At 39.4% G+C, this 19,235-nt stretch overlaps 1 protein-coding gene across 6 annotated transcripts in view; it reads right to left on the bottom strand.

Moving 5' to 3' along the window:
* The window catches only part of LOC131393067 (phospholipid-transporting ATPase FetA-like), a 133,940-nt gene that overhangs the window by 86,365 nt on the left and 28,340 nt on the right, over nucleotides 1-19,235 (bottom strand). For 4 of the 6 annotated variants that reach the window (XM_058523442.1, XM_058523446.1, XM_058523445.1 and 1 more), the window contains exon 2: nucleotides 9,207-9,284. In XM_058523442.1, coding sequence (XP_058379425.1) covers nucleotides 9,207-9,284 — 78 coding nt within the window. Of the gene's footprint in view, nucleotides 1-3,606; nucleotides 3,707-9,206; nucleotides 9,285-19,235 lie in introns of those variants that run through there. The other 2 variants (XM_058523449.1, XM_058523447.1) reach the window with 2 other exon arrangements.

Below are 19,235 nucleotides of genomic sequence, written 5' to 3'. Positions count from 1 at the left end.
AGTCTTTCCTGGGCTAGGTTTACCACCCAGCTATGCAGCTTGTAGTCTGTTCTACTGGACTAGTGCATTTCTTTCTTATTTCATTCTTGTGATTACTAGGGGAAGTTGAAATGGGATTGATAGGAAGTTTTGTGGTGCCTTGTTTTGACTAGTTAGTAGCTTATTTACAACCTTGTAATACAAGAGCTTCTGCTAACCACTGTGGCTTCGGTTATCCAAAGCAGTGGAACACGCATCGCTCAGATTATTTAGCTGCATCTAGGATTTCTAGATGCTGTGTGACCTCTGCCCTTTGTGGAGGGACTTTCTCAGGGGCCCAGACAGCTGCCTGATTCCAGCAGAGGACCAGGGGAGCACTGGTGCTTCTCCCGGTGTTTAGAGCATTCAATCCCTGAGCAGGCTACTTCCTTCTATGTTCATACTCAATTTTCTCAGGCATTGGTGAGTAAAATCAGTCTCTCCCATGCCATTTTCCCCTCTAACCACACCCAACAGACCAGCACAGGCTCTCCATTTATTCAAAAATATTATTTTATGACTCTTGATAAAGTTCTAATATTTTATTATTGAATTTCATATATCTTATTAAATTTAATTCTAGATATCACTGATTATTTTTTAATTTAATAAAAGTCTAACGAGTTTTCCCAGCAATTCATCTGTGTGCAGCAGGCTCTTCTCTCCAAGCCACCAGCCCCAAGGAATGCATGGAATCCAGGCTCTGCATGGCAACTGAACACATACCTCCCTCTGAGTTAAAAGTAAAGTCAAGCAGGTAGATCGCAAAGTTCAGAGCCTGAGTTGGAGGCAGACTAAGACTCCAAAGTGGGGGCAGGACTAACCTTCACCTAGTTCTGGCTCTTTGATACCAGACCTGCCATGAAAGAAGAGAAAGGAGAAAGGAAAGTAGGATTTTCATCAGGTGGGGAAGAGGATTTGAGGGCTAGTAAATCAGATCTCCTAAGATGCCTCTAAAAAAGGAAAAGCAAGAATGATGACAAAAGTGGTTAAAACTTCAGTTTGCACAACCATCTAGAGAAGAAACTAAAAGTCAGAGAGAGAAAGAAGACAAGGTTAAGGAAAGAAAGTAGCCAGTCACGTTTGAGATAATAAAGGCAAAAAGAAACTTTTCAGACTAGATAATAAAAGATTAATTCAAGATTCTGCAGGGCTTGTGAAAACTGTTGAGAAAAGACTGGGATGACTAAGTATTTTCCTTATTACTTATTAAATCAAAGTTTATTCCTCTTTGGCTGAAACGAGTGAAAAAATGTGAATTATGGATGAGAGGTTAGAACTATTGAAGACTGGAAATTAGCTTAGACAAGGAGAGTCTAGGGGACAGTCTAGTTGAAGAGGTCCTGGCTATGGAATTCAAGGGGACAAACACCGAGCTCTAGCCTCTGGTGACTGTGGAAAATGCATCCTTCACCGGGAACTGAGGGCTGAGTCTACAGCCTGTTCAGCAAAAGCCTGGTTTCACAAGGACCTGTGCTGAGAGCTGGCCTAGAGGTGGTAAAATCATTGAACTGAAAGGGCCAGACAACTTGATATTATAAAATGTGCAGTGGACTTGAAGTTTAAAAATACAGCGGGCTCCTATAGTGGTTAAGAACATGAGCAATCGAGTCAGGCTACCAGGGTTCAAATCTCAGTTCTTCATTTATCAGCTGTGTAGCCTTGAGGAAGTTACTTAACCTCTCCGAGCCTCATTTTCTTCATCTGTAAAATGGAAATGATAATAATACCTATTCATAAGGTTATTGTAAGGATTAATAAATTAAGGCATGCAAAGCATTTTAGAACAATTCCTGGTATATTAAAAAATGCTCAGAAAATTTTAGCTATTCTAGACTGGGCTCTGTGACTAAACTGCTAAGTGATGTAGGGCAAGTCACTTTCCATTTCTGGGCTTTAGTTTCCTCACGTGTAAAACAGGGTAGTAAAATCTACCTTACTTGCTAATGTGAGGGTTAAATGAGATGATAACTATAAAGTGCCTACATCATTCCTGACACTCAAAAGTGCTCATTACATGATATTTTTTTGTCCTTTATCTTATGCTATGTCAAGGAGATTCTGTAAGCATCACTGATATAGTTGTGCCCCAAATAGATTTTGAACTTTTGGCTATCTCCCGTGGATGTCCTAAGCTGATCCATCCAGTAGAGAAGGAAGGGTACAAAAGCCACAGTCTGGTGGGATGGTAGTGGAACAGAAGTGTCAAAAGAGGAGAAGCTTCTGTCTAGGGATGACTAGTTTAGAGTTCTGATTCAAATACCAAAGTGAAAAACTTAGCTCTTATGCAATCTTTTTATTTTTTTTTATTTTTGGAAATGAATTATTATTTTTTATTTTTTAATTTTTTAAATTTTTTGTTTATTGCAGTAACATTGGTTTATAACATTGTAAAAATTTCAGGTATACATCATTGTACTTCTATTTCTGCATAGATTACATCATGTTCACCACCAAAATACTAATTACAACCCATCACCACACACACGTACCGAATTATCCCTTTCACTCTCCTCCCTCCCTCCTTCCCCTCTGGTAACCACCAATCCAATCTCTGTCCCTATGTGTTTGTTTATTGTTGTTATTATCTACTACTTAATGAAGGAAAATAAGTCAGAGGGAGAAGGTCTTATGTAATCTTGATGTAATCCAACCTCAGGTTTTAGGAGTTAAAGCTACAGAAGATTGGAGATTAGCTTAGACAAGGAAATGGCAGAAACTAAAAAGAAAAATGAACTCTGTAAGAGGGAACTAGAGAATGTAGCACACCGAAATATAAGTAACCAGGACGGAGAAGGAGGGAGGGAGAAAAAGGAAGGCAGGATAGTTGGTCAGGTAACAATCAGGCTTAGGAGGCTCTAAGCAAATGTCTCTTTGCTTATAGTGGGAAATCACTCACAAATGGGATTTTCCAGCTAAAGGAAGAAGAGTGAGATGATCTTTAGGAGTGCAAGCCTCTAACTAGTAGATTAGTCAAGGTCCCCTCTCCTTACACCCAGCTCAATTAAGCCCTGGTGCTGGTGAGAAAAACTCAGCAGTGACTCCTTGCTGTCATTCTAGATCAACAGGCCTAGGTGATTTCACCCAAGTCACCTAACACATGAGACTGAAAATTTCTCATTTCTAAAAGTAAGTGAGGATAGCTGCCAAGGGAAGGATAATTGGCCAATTTCTGGTCAGATTAGTTGGAGTTAATTTACACCAGGAATACTGGAATTTCTTAGATTCCAAGTGGTCACAATTCATCCTACAGTAGTCAAATAGCATAATCTGAAACATTATAGCCTTCAGTAGATTTAGCTAACCATACAGCTTCTAGTCTTGGGTACCCCCCCAAATTTATATTTCATCTCCCCACACTGCATCTCTAAGATATCTGGACTATAGCCACCAAATGATATTTTCATCTAAAGAATGGTAAGAAGAATAGCTAAATGACACAGCAGAGAGTCAACTCAGGAAAGGCCAAGGTCTGTGGTCCTGCAGAAGAGGCAGTAACTAATTTGTTTTCTCATCACCACTTCATTACGTGTTTCTGGTTCAGTCTACCCACTGCTATGTCTCATGGTTTACACTCAGCTCACTTACCATGCTTACTTATAGTACCATCTTCCTCCACTAAACAAAGAGCGTCTTCAAGGTAGAGATCATGTCTTTTTTCTCTTTTTTCTTTTCTTTAAATCTCTGTATCTCACTGCTTAGCTTAGTCCGTCCCTGGATTTAATAAAGATGTGTTGAATGAACAAGCACACAAGTGAATAGATGCTAGAAACATGTTCTGTTAAATTGTGGTCAGATTTCTGTCCAAATTCCTCCAAAGTAGGATAATCACCTCCTCCTTGTGGGAGTATCTACATAATCACAGAACAGCTGGGCTGAAAGAGAAATCTCAGCTAAGACTAATTCTTTGTTGACCTTTCTGTGCTAAGGTCAGCAAACAGGAGGATATGCATCATGGCCTAGCGGGTGGGTAGAACGCAGTGTAAAAAAGAACCTGGAGAGGAAGCTCACTAAAGTCTTGAATGTCATGAAAAGTCCTGTTCTTGAGCTACTATAGCTCTCCTGTTACCTCTGCCTCTGACCATCCCCTACAGCTTCACTAATTCTCCTGAGTTTAGCAGAAACAAGACTGGAATTGCTCAAAGGACAAGATACTAAAGAAAATCAAAATAGTAATAAAAGCAAAAAAAAAAAAAAAAAAAAAGCCACAAACAAACCCCAAAGCCTAATTTATTAACAGCATGCCATAGAAGATTGGTTGGCTGACACAATTCAGGACGTGCTCAAAACCAAAGGCCTCACCCCCTGTTCCTCTTGGAGACCTTTAGGTTCTCCCCTTTCCTCTCCAAGGGAGAAGCCAATGGGAACACCGTTTATATTACCCCAGGCAGGTGGGGAGTTGGGAGTGGTGCTTCTCCATTCCGACCTCATTTAGAATGCAGAACCACTGATTTCTCATCAGGGTGGTAAAGGCAAACTCAGTCATGTTTGAGGGAACTGCTGGACATCACTTTCAGTGCTTCTCAACCATAAAACCTTCCTTGGGAGAGGAGATGAGAGGTTGGGAAAGTTACAATAAAGGCCATCAGTTAGAAACAAAATGCCATTCACACTAAGCTGAATCTAACAGTAACCCCTAGTGATGCTAAAGAAGCAATTTAAGAGATTCAAAATAGAATCTCCTTTGTTTATGATTGCCAGATTTAGCAAATAAAAATACAAAAACAAAGTATGTCCAAAGTATTACATGGGACATACTTATACTAAAAAATTACTCATTGTTTACTGAAATTCAAATTTAACTGAGACTCATGTATTTTATCTGGCAATCCCGTCTCTGTTATTGAGGTCAGGAAACGTTCCTAATTCGAAAGAAAACAGAATCCTAGAAACTAACTCTAAAAACTTTAGATGTCTGTTTTACTCTAAATAACTTTATTGAGATATAATATACATACCATAGAATTCACCTATTTAAAATAAAATGTACAATTCAATGGTTTTTAGTATGTTCACAAGGAGCTGTGCAACACAGATGTCTATTTTGTGTGTTTATGTAATTGTGGTATTGTACAGGATTCTACTACTAAGGCTCTACAACTCACAATATCCACGCCCCCTCCTTCCTGCGATGTCTTTTTCTATCCTTTCCTTTTAGTTTCTCCAACTCAGTTATTTTCCCTTTGTGATTACACTTTTTTCTTGAATGATTTTTCAAGAAAATTACCTGAAGTAATACATAAATATCTTTTAACTGTGGAAGATCCAAAATCAGAAACATATAGAGAAAAAATATAAAGTTTCCTTTCCCACGCCTTCTACTCCTTCTCCCTTTCCCAAGGGAGCCACTGTTAACAGATTGGTGTGTATTCTTGGGGTTCCTTCCTTTTCAGGGTATTTACATACAAACATATACATATATACAAACACTGGAAAATGTTTTTTTTTAAACAAATGAGATACTACTATAAGTATTGCTCTGTAAGTTGCTTTTTACTTTTCACATTATGTATTGCAGATCTTTCCATGTGAATACATACAAGTGAATCTCATCCTTTTGAATTTACTACCTAGCATTATTTAACCACCTATCAATACATGTTAATAATTTTTACTGTTGTGTTGTGGTGGTGGTGACAATGACAATGATGATATTTGTAGATGTGTATGGGCAGTAAAGGAGAGGGAAAGGAAAGTATAATAGATGGGTTAGATTTGCAAACTCTCCAGGACAGAGGGAGCTCTGTAGGCACTGTGCTAGGCAGATAATTTAGTAGAACCACACAACACATATGCAAAACAATAAAGCAATAGTTCAAGGCAGGATATAAATAAGATTTAAAATGAATTGCGGGAACTCAAGAGAATTAAAATCATATATCTATACAAAAATTTGTACATGAATGTTGACAGCAGCATTGTTCATAATAGCCAAAAAGTGGAAACACAAATGTCTATCAATTAATGAATGGATAAACAAATTGTGGTATATCCACACAGTGGAATGGTACTCAGCCATAAAAAGGAATGAAGTACTGATACATGCTAAACATGGATGAGACTTGAAAATATAAGTGAAAGAAACCAGTCACAAAAGGCCACATATTATATGATTCTATTTATGTCATGTCCAGAATAGTCAAACCTACAGAGATAGAAAGTAGATTAGTGGTTGCCAGGGGCTGGGGGAAGGGAGAATTGGGAGCTATTGCTAATGGGTACAGGGCTTTCTTTTTGGAGTGATGAAAATGTTCTAAAATTAAATTATGGTCATGATTGCACAATTCTGTGAATATACTAAAAATTGCTGAATTGTATTACAAGGGCCAATTTTATGGCAATTATACCTCAGTAAGGCTATTATTTTAAAAACCTGTAGAAACCAAGCACTATAGGAATTCAAGAAGGGAAGATAATAGTGGGGGGTTGGTGGCTAGAATTGTTGCAGAAGGACTTGCCTAAAAAATGAATATAGGTTCAATACAGATGTAGAGGACAGGTATCTAGGCAGGAAGAAGAACTTAATGAAGGGTCTGGCACTGAGACAAGACAAGTTGTACGATAGTACTGTAGGCAGGAGGAGTCCAGCAAGCAGAAAACAAGACTATAAAGTCAGGCCTTTAATGTTAGGCTAATGACCTTGAATTTTATCTAGTAGCTGACAAAGAATCCCAGAAAGATTTTGAGCAAGGAAAAATGTGATAAAACTGGAATTTCAGGAAGATTAATATGATCGATTTACAGAGGAACAGACTGCAGACATAAAGACCACTTAAAAGATTGCTGCAGGGGCCGGCCCCGTGGCTTAGTGGTTAAGTGCGTGCACTCTGCTGCTGGCGGCCCGGGGTTTGGATCCCGGGCGCGCACCGACGCACTGCTTCTCTGGCCATGCTGAGGCCGCATCCCACATACAGCAACTAGAAGGATGTGCAGCTATGACATACAACTATCTACTGGGGCTTTGGGGGGAAAAAATAAATAAATAAATAAAATTATAAAAAAAAAAAAAAAGATTGCTGCAATAGCATCATTTCATCAGTTGAAATGATGAGAGCCTGTACTAAGAAAGTGGTGAAAAACAGAAAAGAGAGGGTAGATAAGCAAGATGCTGGAACTGGTCAATATTCACTCTATGTACCGTAAGTTTTCCAACCAGATTAGGCTGACAGCCTAGAAAAGGGCAGAAATACCTGCAAAATTACTGGGTTTGCTACTGTTATTTGTTGGTCAGGCCAAAAGACCAACATCTGGGATGGACCAGTATTAATTGCTCACTGCTTAAAACAGCACAAGCAATAACTCTACTGCAGTAGGTAGGCTAGCCTACCTAAAGAGATTTAGGGCAAGAAAACTGGTTTAAATTATTTTTCATTGGTAAAACTTTTGACATTTGAAATAATCCACCTTTGTAAATATTTCAGTTCTTAATTATCTTCCTGAACAAAAGCATCAAGCTCTTATAGATTATTTTTTACACATTGTATTTAAACACGTGTTTACCATGTGCCAGATACTGTCCTAAGTGCTTTACGAATATTACCTCATATAATCCTCACAACATCCTTATGAGGTAGCACTATTATTAGTCCCATTTTATAGATGAGAAACTGTAGCATAGAGAGCTTTGCCCAAGGTAACACAGTAAGTGGTGGAGCTAGGATTCAAACCTAGACAGTATGGCTCCAGAATCCGTGCTCTTCACCACTATGCCTCCCGTATGATTTTTACTTCATTGCACTTATTGTAGATATGATTAGATACTTCTCTGTGCTATTATTTAATGTGCTATTACTCAATTAAAGGCTGTCCCTGGGGCCAGCCCCATGGCTTAGTGGTTGGGTGCACGCGCTCTGCTGCTGGCGGCCCAGGTTCAGATCCCGGGTGCACACCGATGCATCGCTTGTTGGGCCATGCTGAGGCCGCGTCCCACATACAGCAACTAGCAGGATGTGCAACTATGACATACAACTACCTACTGGGGCTGTGGGGAGAAAAAGGGAAACAAAAAAAAAAAACGAGGAGGATTGGCATGGATGTTAGCTCAGGCTGATCTTCCTCACAAAATAAAATAAAATAAAATAAAGGCTGTCCCTTACTAAACCAGAATCTCCATAAGAGCAGGGATTCTGTGTAGTTTTGTTGCCATTGTATTGCCAGCAGGTAGCACAGTGGCTGGCATTCATTTGGTGACCAATAAATATTTGCTGAATAAACAAATCAGTCTTTATTGATGATTACATTTTTCAACTGCCCTTGAACTTCCTACTCCCTCAAGTATTCTGCTCTCCCTATTTTCTGCTCACATGAAGATGCAGGAGAAACTGGTCAGTTAGCCTGTTTTCCTCAGCCATCTCTCCTTTAGCAGTTCTGACAATAGGGGAGGACTCTGGTTTTCTCTTGGTTGGGAGTTCCCCGACTTCCTCTTTCTGGAACTAGGCCCTATGCCCTTGGAATGGGCTCCCTTCAGGAATCAGACAATTGCACAATGACAGAAAGTAAAGAAGGTAGAGTGTGGCCTTAAATCAGTGACCTAATTTCACTCTCTGCACCTTCTCCATTCCTCAAAAGGAAGCCTAAATATAGAACTACATTCTGGCTTGCTTTTTCAAAATTTTACGTCAGAAAATTTTCTTCATGTCAGGCAGTTTCATTCTGAAAGATGGCCTGGGTGTGATTATCCCAGGTCCCTTTAGTACTTTAATTCACCAAAGGAAGGCATAGAAGTGGTATGGAAGTCTTCCCTAAGACCAGAGCCAGATCCATTCACTCTGTCCACAAAAAGCCTGCACAGGATGACCTGATCTGCCTCAGCAACTTCTCTTCACACTGACCACTTCTTCTTAGCAGGAAGCGGTTGTGAAGGATGGAGAGAGGAAAAGGAACACATGTTTTCCTGGTGAACTTCCAAATAAAAGTACAAAATAAAATAAAAGTATAAAAGATGAGAGATTGTAATTACTCAAATTAGAATTCTCAGATAACAAAACAGTGGAGTTTGTACTTGTAAGTACAAAGAGTTTACTTCTGCAAAGTATATTTGCTTTCCTGATCAGTTTGTAGCAGATTGGTAGTCTGATTGGTAGGTTGGCCCCAGTCTATCTGTCATATACACACAAGCGCGCGCACACACTTTTTAGAGGCAATAATAATGACATACAGACTTAGATATTTTTACTGAGTTCACCTACCTCCACTTTGTCTGTCCTCACTTTGGCTTTCAAATAGAGACATTGCAGAGTAGTACCAACTATGTTTCCACGGAATTTCTGTAAAGGAAATAAAAAGATTCAGAACAAGAATTTCTTATGCCAATACTATTTCCCTTAAACATGTGCTTAAGAAACTTGAAACTTGATCTCTGAAATCCAAAATAATCTACCTCTAAGATATACATGCTAAATTGCAGAATTCATTTCATATATCCTCACCATAAAATTATATTTTCAAAGCTTGAAAAACAGATTCCACTTCCTGGCAACCAAGTCTAAGCTGATGACTGTCAGAAAAATTACATGAAACTTGGAACCAGGCAAAAGAAATTATTGGGTCATCTTTTAGTGCAGTTCTGGGCTTACACCTTTGATTAGTTTTCTGTTTACTGGACTATTCTATAACTGTAGGGCAGAGGTTAACTTGCAGATTTTTATCCAGGGGAGATACAAATATTTTATGTCTGGTGGAAAAGATAACTCCCAAGGTTATGACTTATGCACTTTAGGACTTTAATTAGTTTTGTGTATAATTCCGAAATCTTAACGTTTCTTTATTAAATTTCCTATAAATACTTAGCTCCTAAATTTTCTTTTGAACTGGTCTTAACATCTTACTGGTTCCCTCATTAAATAATGAGTTAAATAAAATCTTTGACACCTGTTCATTTTATATTTATATGAGAATCATGTTTTTTAACCTTCTGAAAATTATACTTCATCAAACCCCATGAATTTGCGACACAGAAAAACCCTTCTTTCCATCCCTTCCTTCTCTCCATCCTTAACCCAATTCAGAAAAGGCCAATGAAGTATATCTATTTTAATCAATGTTTTTCAGGTCCTCAGTCACTAAGTGTGGATAAGCCAAGACTAGAACACTTTATAGGTGTTTTCATCTTAATCATCCGAACAAGATTAGATGGGAAAGAAATCCATAATTTTGAAGGAAATGTAAAGTCTAAGTAAAAGGGTGTTCTCAGCCAAGGGATGTTCAATTGTCAGGAAAAGAATAACCTGGACAACTGTGATCATTTTGGAATGAGAATGCATCTTCCAGTTCTGCCCTCAGTGAGTCCCAAGTGACCTCACTAAGGATACAGTTGCATTAGGTAACTTTAGGAGCCAGGGAGTTAACAGAGGTTAGATGTAAAACAACAGGAAATGAAGTGCTGGCTATTGTGACAAATTGTTGAGTGCAAGCTTCCTATAAAAGTAACCAAATAAAAAAATTAAATATTGTGCAGGCCAAATTCACTTGTGCTTGTTGGCTACAAGTTTTGTACTCCAACCTAAGTTCTGTTCTTTCTGTCAATAGGATCTGTGTTTTCCTCACCAATGTCAGCAGCGCTAATATCACCATTCTCTAGGCACCCAGTCCTACTCTTAGTTGCCTACACCCCCACAGTAGACTTGGGGTTCCTACTGCTGCCAAGAAAGGAGAGCCAAGGATGGGATGTCCTGAAGTTCTGGATTCTTTCCAAGCCCCTGCAGCACCATCAAGCAGCTTTGAGGGGGTAGTCTGGCCAAATCCACAAAGCAGCACAGCTTGGAATGTGAAATGGTTTAAGGCACGTAACAGCTAGCCAGGGGTCTGAGTAATGACTGTTTAGCTGGAACCAGGCACTCATCCAATCCTGTGATGCTCTCTGCACACACTACTTTACAAGGCAGCCAACTGGAAAGTACACTGTAGCTGTTAGACTCAGAGGAAAGTGGAAGAAAGTGAGGAGAGGGAGGAAGCAATGGGATGTGGCAGGAAAAGAGAAGAGATGGATCAAAAAAAAAGGATTAGGAGCCAGAGAACGGGGTTTTATTTCAAAATTGGCTACTAATTAATGACAGTGTGACTTGGGGCATGTTATTAACCACTTCCTAAAACTTCTTCTAAAATGAGAATGACTTTTTTTTTTTTTTGTAAGAAATAGGAAATAAATTAGGCAGATACAAGATGGAGAAAGACCCACTAAAGAATAAATTTGCTAGAGAGATATTTAGGGGTAATTATCTATTACAAACTAACCATAGCATTACTTGCAGCCCTCTGTAAGGGAGTGAGCAACACTCCCAGGTGTTTCTCATGAGCTGACTCCTCGTCACTGTCGGAGAAGACAAGGCTAAGGAATTCCCGTGAGATTGGGCTCCAGGGGACCAGGCATCTTTTTTTGGAAATTGCTGGACCTTGGCAGCATGGGGTGTCCCCCAGAGGTCCCTGCCTGTAGCCTGGTTGGTCCAGGGCCCAGGGAGTAATATAGAGCTGAGAAGAAGAGCTGTGAGAGGATTAAATTACATAATGTATGAAAATGTCTGCCACAGTGCTTGACACAAAGTCGTCAATCAATAAATGGCAAGGTTTTAAAATTTAATATACATGCCCAACAGATTCTAAAAATTTAAAGTCTAATAATATTGTGTTAGAAAGTGGAGGCACTGGAATACTTACACACTGTTGGTGGTATTAAAAATTGGGCAAACACTTTGGAAAACAATTTGGCCTTATCTAGTAAAGTTGATGGATCATTTACTCTATAACCCAGCAAGTCCGTTTTTAAACATATGCCCTAGGGAAACTCTCGTAATATGTCATTAACAAGGATGTGTGCAGTGGCAGTGCTCATTAACAGCAAAACTGGAAACCAACCACATGGCTATTAACGGTAAGTAGGGAAATAACTTGTGGTATATTCATACAAAGGAAAGCTATCTGGTAGTGAAAATGAATGAACTACAGTTATACACATTAATATCATTAAATCTCAGGAATATAATATTTAGGGAAAAAACAAATTACTAAAGAATACGTATAGTATTATTCCATTTACATAAAGTTAAATATCACGTAAAACTATATCATTAGAGATACATACTTTCAAGGCAAACCTATAAAGAGAAGCAAGGGAATGAAAAATACAAAATTCAGGACAGAGGTTGGGGGGGATGGGATGGAGAAAAGCATACTGAGAGCTTCAAGCTACACTTGTGCTCATGTTATTGTTACTCTTTACAACTTACCTATTTGTTATAAACTTTATATCTATTCAATATATAACAACAAAAGAACTAAAAAATTAAAGTGAATAGACCAACTGTAGGAAATATTCTTTCTATCTTACTCAGGAGAGTAATTTTTAAATAATCCTTATTGAAACAGTAGGTCCAATTTGGGCGACTATATTTTAAAAAACGTTTTATTTTGAGATAATTTTAAACTTTCAGAAGAGTTGCAAAAATAGTATGGAAAATATGCATGTACCTTCACCCGTCTTACTCTTTATGTTAACATCTTACATAACCATAGAACAATTAACAAACTAAGAAATTAACCTTGGTATAATATTATTAACTGAAATACAGAAATTATTTTTTACCAATTCTTTCTACTAATGTCCTTTTTTTGTTCCAGGACCGAATCCAGGATCCCACAAAACATTTAGTTGTATGTCTCTTCCAACCTGTGACTGTTCCTCATTCTTTCCTTGTTTTTCACATTCTTGATACTTTTGAAAGGTACTGGCCAGTTGTTTTGGGAAACGTGCCTTAACTGGGGTTTGTCTGATGTACCCATCATATCAGGGAATACATGCTGTCATATGTATTCCTGGTGACATGAACCTAGATTGCCTGGCTAAGATGTTGTCTGCCAGAACTCTCCACTGTAAACTTACTATTTTTCTCTTTGTAATTACTAAATATTTGGGAGAAGGGTCATCACATTTCAAAAAAGAAGGTTGAAAAAACAGTAGAGTCATAAAAGAGGCACCAAAGAGAAGTCAAGGAATAGCACCAGCCTCTATAAGACATGGTTATAGGAACTAAAGCTCTTTCATTTAGACATGAGAATGTAAAGATAGAAATAACAGGTCCCACCTTGAGCTGCCTAGACCTTGGACTGAACTATATAACACAGAAATGAAGACAACCTTACCGAAACTTGGGTTTGGGAGTGAAGTACTGATCTACTGACCTATTAGCCAATAGTCTCCCAATTGGCATCACATTGCAAACCAACTTCAAGTTCCCCCGAGCCACAGCGGTGATTCTGTGCTGCCAGCATCTCATCTCCCCCCACACATACTTATACAAAAAAACTGTTGAGTTTACTAAATACAAAGTTTTGGAGGAGGGCTTTAAGTTTATATTTGGCTCAGTCTGAAAACCACATAAACTATAACAAACATGATGAAGTCTAGCAATGGCATACTTGTGACACCAGCATAGCCAACGACTCTTAGTACTGGAATATCATAGACTGCATGCATACAAGTCATAATCAGCTCTCAATGAACAAATCTGTCTTCCAGAGAACAGAGCTCTTCACCAACAAAGGAACAAACTCCTGAGAATCTGAGGAAAGGACTCTCACACAGAAGCAGATGTGCCTATCACCCACTGACTAACATAAGAGCTACATTTTCCCCAAACTGTTGTGTAAAATCATGAAAGCTTCCAGTCTACTCCATTAAGGTTTCTCAGAGTTAGCTATTATACCCAATGCACAAATCTCCAGAGTTACTCCAGAAATCAAAGTCCCTCATCCCAATTCCCATCACATGAATCTCAGCAAAGCTAACAAAAGTTTTCTTTTTTTAATGCAACGGAGCACCTAAAAAAAAAAGCAAGTCTTACCCTGAAATGCTTTTAAAAGCACAGCCCAAAACTCGGCAGCACTCCACACCACAGCTCTCTTCTCAGTTATAGCCCCTGCCTTATCCCCTCCTTATTTCAACCACAGCTTCCTGCTGACAGGAAAACAAAGATCTTCTAAACTTAGGAACTTGAAGACTCTAGGAGGGTGGGAAGATGTAAAAACATCTCCTAGTCTATGGGGCCATTTGGATGGCTGGGTCCTTCATGACCTTCTTCAAGTTCCTACTTCCAACTGACCCCTGGCTTCTGAGAGCTTGCCAAATTCCTTTGTTGTGGATTGTTTTCTTCTGCTTCCTCTAGAAAGGGAAATAGAGTGAGTCTCACAATGCTCGTTTACAACCTGCTTCTTCCAAAGATGATTCATGGACCTCTAACAATCTTTCAATTAACTTGGCTTTGGTGTCAGGTGGTTTAAAGTAAAGAGCTGAAGATGAACATAAAATAATCTTAAAACACAAAATGGAGAAGAAAGGCACCTGTAAAACACTGCAGTTTCTTAACTGTGGCCTCTATTTTCACACTCACGTCCTTCTCCAGGAGTTACCTGCGCAGTCTATAAGGCAGGCTTCTGTAAAGCAGCTGTGTGCTACAAAACTCCTCTTCTGCCTAGAGCTTTAGCTTGGGTCTGAACAAACATTGGAGCCCATACAACCTCCTTCTGGCACTTGTAATTTTGAAGTCTCACAAAGTAAGCTCCTTATTAGTAGCATAATACTGATGCTTTGGGATGATTTATTTTCCCTTTTAGTCTATAAAAATGAGTCAATGTTTACTAAGCTAGTCTTAACTGTTTTGCACATACTAGGCAGTTAACAAATGTCTGCTGAAAGGAATTGTAGGAACCAAGTGTTATGTTCTCTTTTAAACAAATTTTGTTTTAAAACTGGGGCAAGGATGAGATAATAGAACCAGCACTGACTGACGTGGAGTTTGGAAACCTCTGTTCTATTATCAGCTGGATTCCTAAATTATTTGTACCTAAAACAAATGACTCTCTTCTTCGGTTTTCTAGCTTTTCTCACCTATAATAAAAAGGCAATGCCTGCTACTTCCCTTTCTCACTCATAAAAATAATGTAAAGGAGGGGTTTTCAAATGGTGTTGTGCAGAGCAGAGTGGTTTCTCAGGGGCTGAAATAGGGTTCAGGGTAGAGCAGAGGAAGGGAGAGGAGCACTTTCTCTCTTTCAACTTGAATGACTCTGCTTTTATCTGGAATTTTCCATGTATTTTCAATGGAAAAAGTAGTTTCTCCTACTAAAAACAAAGTTGGAAAATCATCTGGATGCTTCTGGCATAAATGCTTATTTGAGTAAGTTAAAATATACATTTGTAGATGGAACTCAACCTCCAGCTAGACCAGGCACAGTTCAAAATCCTTAAATAGCCTCTCTTAGTGTACCTTACCCTGGCATCTATGTGGCCTTGGCACAAAGTCCCAATGAAAGCTGGAACTACTGGGAACCATTTGAAGACATTTCTCCGCCTCACCTCAGTCTTTTCTAATCCCACGGTCACCCCATAGTTCATTAAGATACTTAGTCTTCCCCTCCCTTGTTTTCATGGCAGTGCATTTTCCTGGTTTTGTTCCCACTACCTCTTTGACTGCTTTGTAGTGTGATGTAGTCGAATTAGGCTGACCTGAATTTAAACCCTGGAGCCAACACTTATCAAAGGTGTGACCTTGGGCTGAGATAAGCACTGAGATAAGCAAAGAATTTATAGTCTCCTCATCTCTCACGTGAAGATAATCACTTCACCTAGCAAGGACTACACAAAATAAAGTATATCAAGCATTTTCTATAGTGCCTTGCACATAATAGCTGCTCTTCCCCCAAAGCATGGTTCTTATCCCCGTTCCCTGTGCATGCTCCCCCTGAGTTATGGTATCATTTTCTCTCATTGCATCTCTAGCCCTGGCTCCTAAAACTCTCTCTAGTTCTAAACTCACACTGTTGGACATTACCTCTCAGGTGCTCACTAGCATCTCAAGATAAACATGTTCCAAAATGACATTTCTCACCTTCCCTGATTTCCAGCATATCTGCTCCTCCACGTTATTATCCTGTAACTTGTTCATGAAACCTAAGAGTCACCTTCAGTTCCTCCTCTGATCACCTGTCAGGTCCTATAATATTCCATCTGAGGGTCTCTTGAAGCTATTACCTCCTTTCTAATCCCACTAATATCATCTCCTCCTGAATTCAATATCCTGTTATTCGCTTCCAACTTTTATAAACGATCCACTGCTGCCCTAAAGCAGAGCACTGATCATGTCTTCTTACTGACCAGCTCAAAAACCTTCAATGGCTTCCCATGGGTTACTGAATGAAGGCCAGATATTATCAGCCACACATTCAAAATGCTCTAATTTGAACTCAAACCATTCTTTCATCTTTCTCTTCCACTATTTACCTTTATTCAAACTGGCCTATACACAATTCCCTACATGGCCCACGCCTTCCTGCATCTGTGCCACTTTTCACACCGTTCCTCCCAAGGGTAATGACCTGCTCTGTATCAGTGGCAATCTTTCAAAGGCTTTCTTACAAAGGCTGGGTCACATCCCATGAACTTCTCAATGAAGTTCCTCTGCTCCCACTTTACCCACTCCCAACTCCCATCCCACTTCGTTGGTATTATTCTCCTAAGACTAACCATTTCTCTTCCTTGTGTTATAATTATTCTTTGCATTTTATCTCCTCTATCAGATTGGTAAGTGTGACCTTGTCTAATTAATTTCTGTGTCCTCTAAAGCCCTAGCACAGGGCTTGGCTTCTAAGTAGAGGATTGGTAAAAAAAATATGAACTTGAAAAAAGAATGAAGACCAGCAGTAGGTGCGTTTATTAAGAATACCAGCCCAAGGAAAACCTTTCTGAAAAATACAGGTTACAAGATGTCTCCTACTGATAACTTCATCAAGACAATTGCTATAAAGAATACAAACACTTTCTGATGATGTTTAAAATCAGCTCTGGGATCTGCACATCTCTCAGTTAAAATCAGTCCAAAGACACATTCCCCTTAGCTGCCCTACTTCATTAGATACAAATGTGGCAGCCATAAAGCGGGGAGCATCTGTTGCTAACATAATCTAAAATCCTAAACCGTGAGTGATTTTCCGGGTCACACATGTCACTTCTCTGCTGGCGGTTGACGCTCCACTGTTCTACTTCACAGCAGATAGCAGAACATTTCTAATGTTACCAGGTCAACAAGCTGTGGGAGTTTAAGTCACTCCAGTACGAGGCTCCCTGTCCTCACATGTCCTCAGGAAACTCTGGCTTTGAGACTAAACCAGGAATATCCCTGGATCACAGTGCCAATTGGAATTGTCAAGCAGTTTTCTCACATCATATGGGGTTTTTTGGGTCTAAGGAGAGTCACAGAGGGACTAAGCTGAACTAAATTAAACTAAGCCCAAGTAGTAAGAATCACTTTCAGAACTGCCTTCCACTCCCACTAGGAATATCCGGGCTGGGAGCCATCCTGGATCTTGGGATGGCCTCTCAGGGTCACTCTGATTGTGGGAATTACAGAATTTCACAATTGGAAAGGCACTGGGAGATATCTAGTCCATCCTCCCACCCAGAGCAGTCATTCTCTGTGGTTAGCAACCCTGGCCACCTTGCTTAAATACTTCCAGTGAAGAAGAAATCACTGTCTCTCAAGATGGCCTCTATATTTCCAGCCAGCTCAATTTACAAATACCTTTATTCATTCAATTTCTCTTGACTCTCATAAGCCTCCGAGGCAAGCAAGAGCCAACAGTAGGTCCTGCCTCAGCTCTCTCTTAATCTCTTCCCAGCTGGCGAGCACTGAGATGAACAAGTGCCCAGCCCTTGAGTGTGCTACTCCACCCATCATCGCCTTCCATCCTGTGGTAACATGGTTACTGCACTAGGTGCTGTGCCCCAGGGTCCTGAGCCCTAAAATTTATCCACGCACCTACTACATGAGCAGCAACAAATAAAATGAATTATGAGCACTTTACTTGTTTCTCAGTACAGATCTAGGACATCTTAGCTTTGCTGCTTGTCCTAATTCTTAAATGCACTCCACTCCAATCTTATCCAACCTCAGATCCTTTTAGGGATTTCAATTCTCCAATTTATCTCTCAGAGATTTCCAATAACCTTACTGACATTCACTGTATATATTTCAATTCCAGTGCAACAAATCCAAACCACATGCTAGCCCAATTGATTGGGCCCACCCAGACAAATGCTGTCTAAAGCAAGAGTAACAGTTCTGCTCATTGCAGTTCTGACAACAGGTTAAGCAGGTAGGCAGGTTAAGATTATTCATTCTTACAGCCTCCTCAGCAACTCGAATCTAACAGAGAATCCTGACACTCTGAATTTCAGTAACTACTGAAGAACTTCTGGGTCATGCTTACTGGTCTAGTTGATCTCAAGAAGCCGTGTGGTGTTAGACAGGGAGGCTGCAGGAGCCAAAAAAGGCACATATAGAATTTGGGAACCAGGTTTTAAACATACTCACCCATGCCCTTGAAAAGAAGTTAAGAAGATTCAGCATTAACTAATGTTTAACCATCTATGGAAATATTCCCTGAAGTAATCTGTTTAAGACATAATTTATACATGTGCTGATAAGATTAAAGTACAGCCTGAATTAATCTCAGCATGGGGTTTAGGGTTCCTCTCTAGAAAAGAAGGTATGAAGTTAAAATAGAACTAATTAAGAGAAGCTCTACTCTTTAAAACTTACATGTTGGTCATGAGAGAGTAAAGGAATGACAATTGTTAGAACAGAAAATACTGAAAGATTTATCACTGTTTCAACCACTGCCTGGGGAAAAGTTTCTCTGATTATAATGCCTATCAGAGTTATTTGGAAATAAATATCACCAGAACAGAACAGTTTATCCAACTATCAGAATACCATATCTTAATGCAAACACCACAAAAAACATCCAGCTCTCTTTGCTATAATTCTGGGATCTCTAATTTGGTCTCCTGGGTAGGGCTGTCCACTAGAAGGCTACCCGAGACATTATTAGATTTCCCACAATAAACTTTTAAAGTAGCTGTCTTGTTGATAAATTATTCTTTCCAGAAAGAAGAGTGAATTGATACTCTGGCACCTGGTCACTCCTAGAACAAGCTGTAAGTTGAATTTCTGAATGTGTAAACCTTGGACTGGTGAGGACCACATCAAGATGTAGATTTGAGAGGTCCCACCTTAGCAGTCTGTTGTCTCAGTCTCACTCCCTCACCTCTTACAACAATACTATATTCCGTAAAACTCAATGACTAGAGATTCACAAGACCTAAGATTTTTAACTCAACCCTGTTGATACTACTCTGAGTCTCCATCTTCTCATCTGTACATGAGAAGGTT

This window comes from Diceros bicornis, chromosome 28 (genome assembly GCF_020826845.1).
Source record: "Diceros bicornis minor isolate mBicDic1 chromosome 28, mDicBic1.mat.cur, whole genome shotgun sequence".
In the NCBI taxonomy this organism is placed as follows: Eukaryota; Metazoa; Chordata; class Mammalia; order Perissodactyla; family Rhinocerotidae; genus Diceros; species Diceros bicornis.
This window is presented reverse-complemented; position numbering and strand designations above follow the sequence as displayed.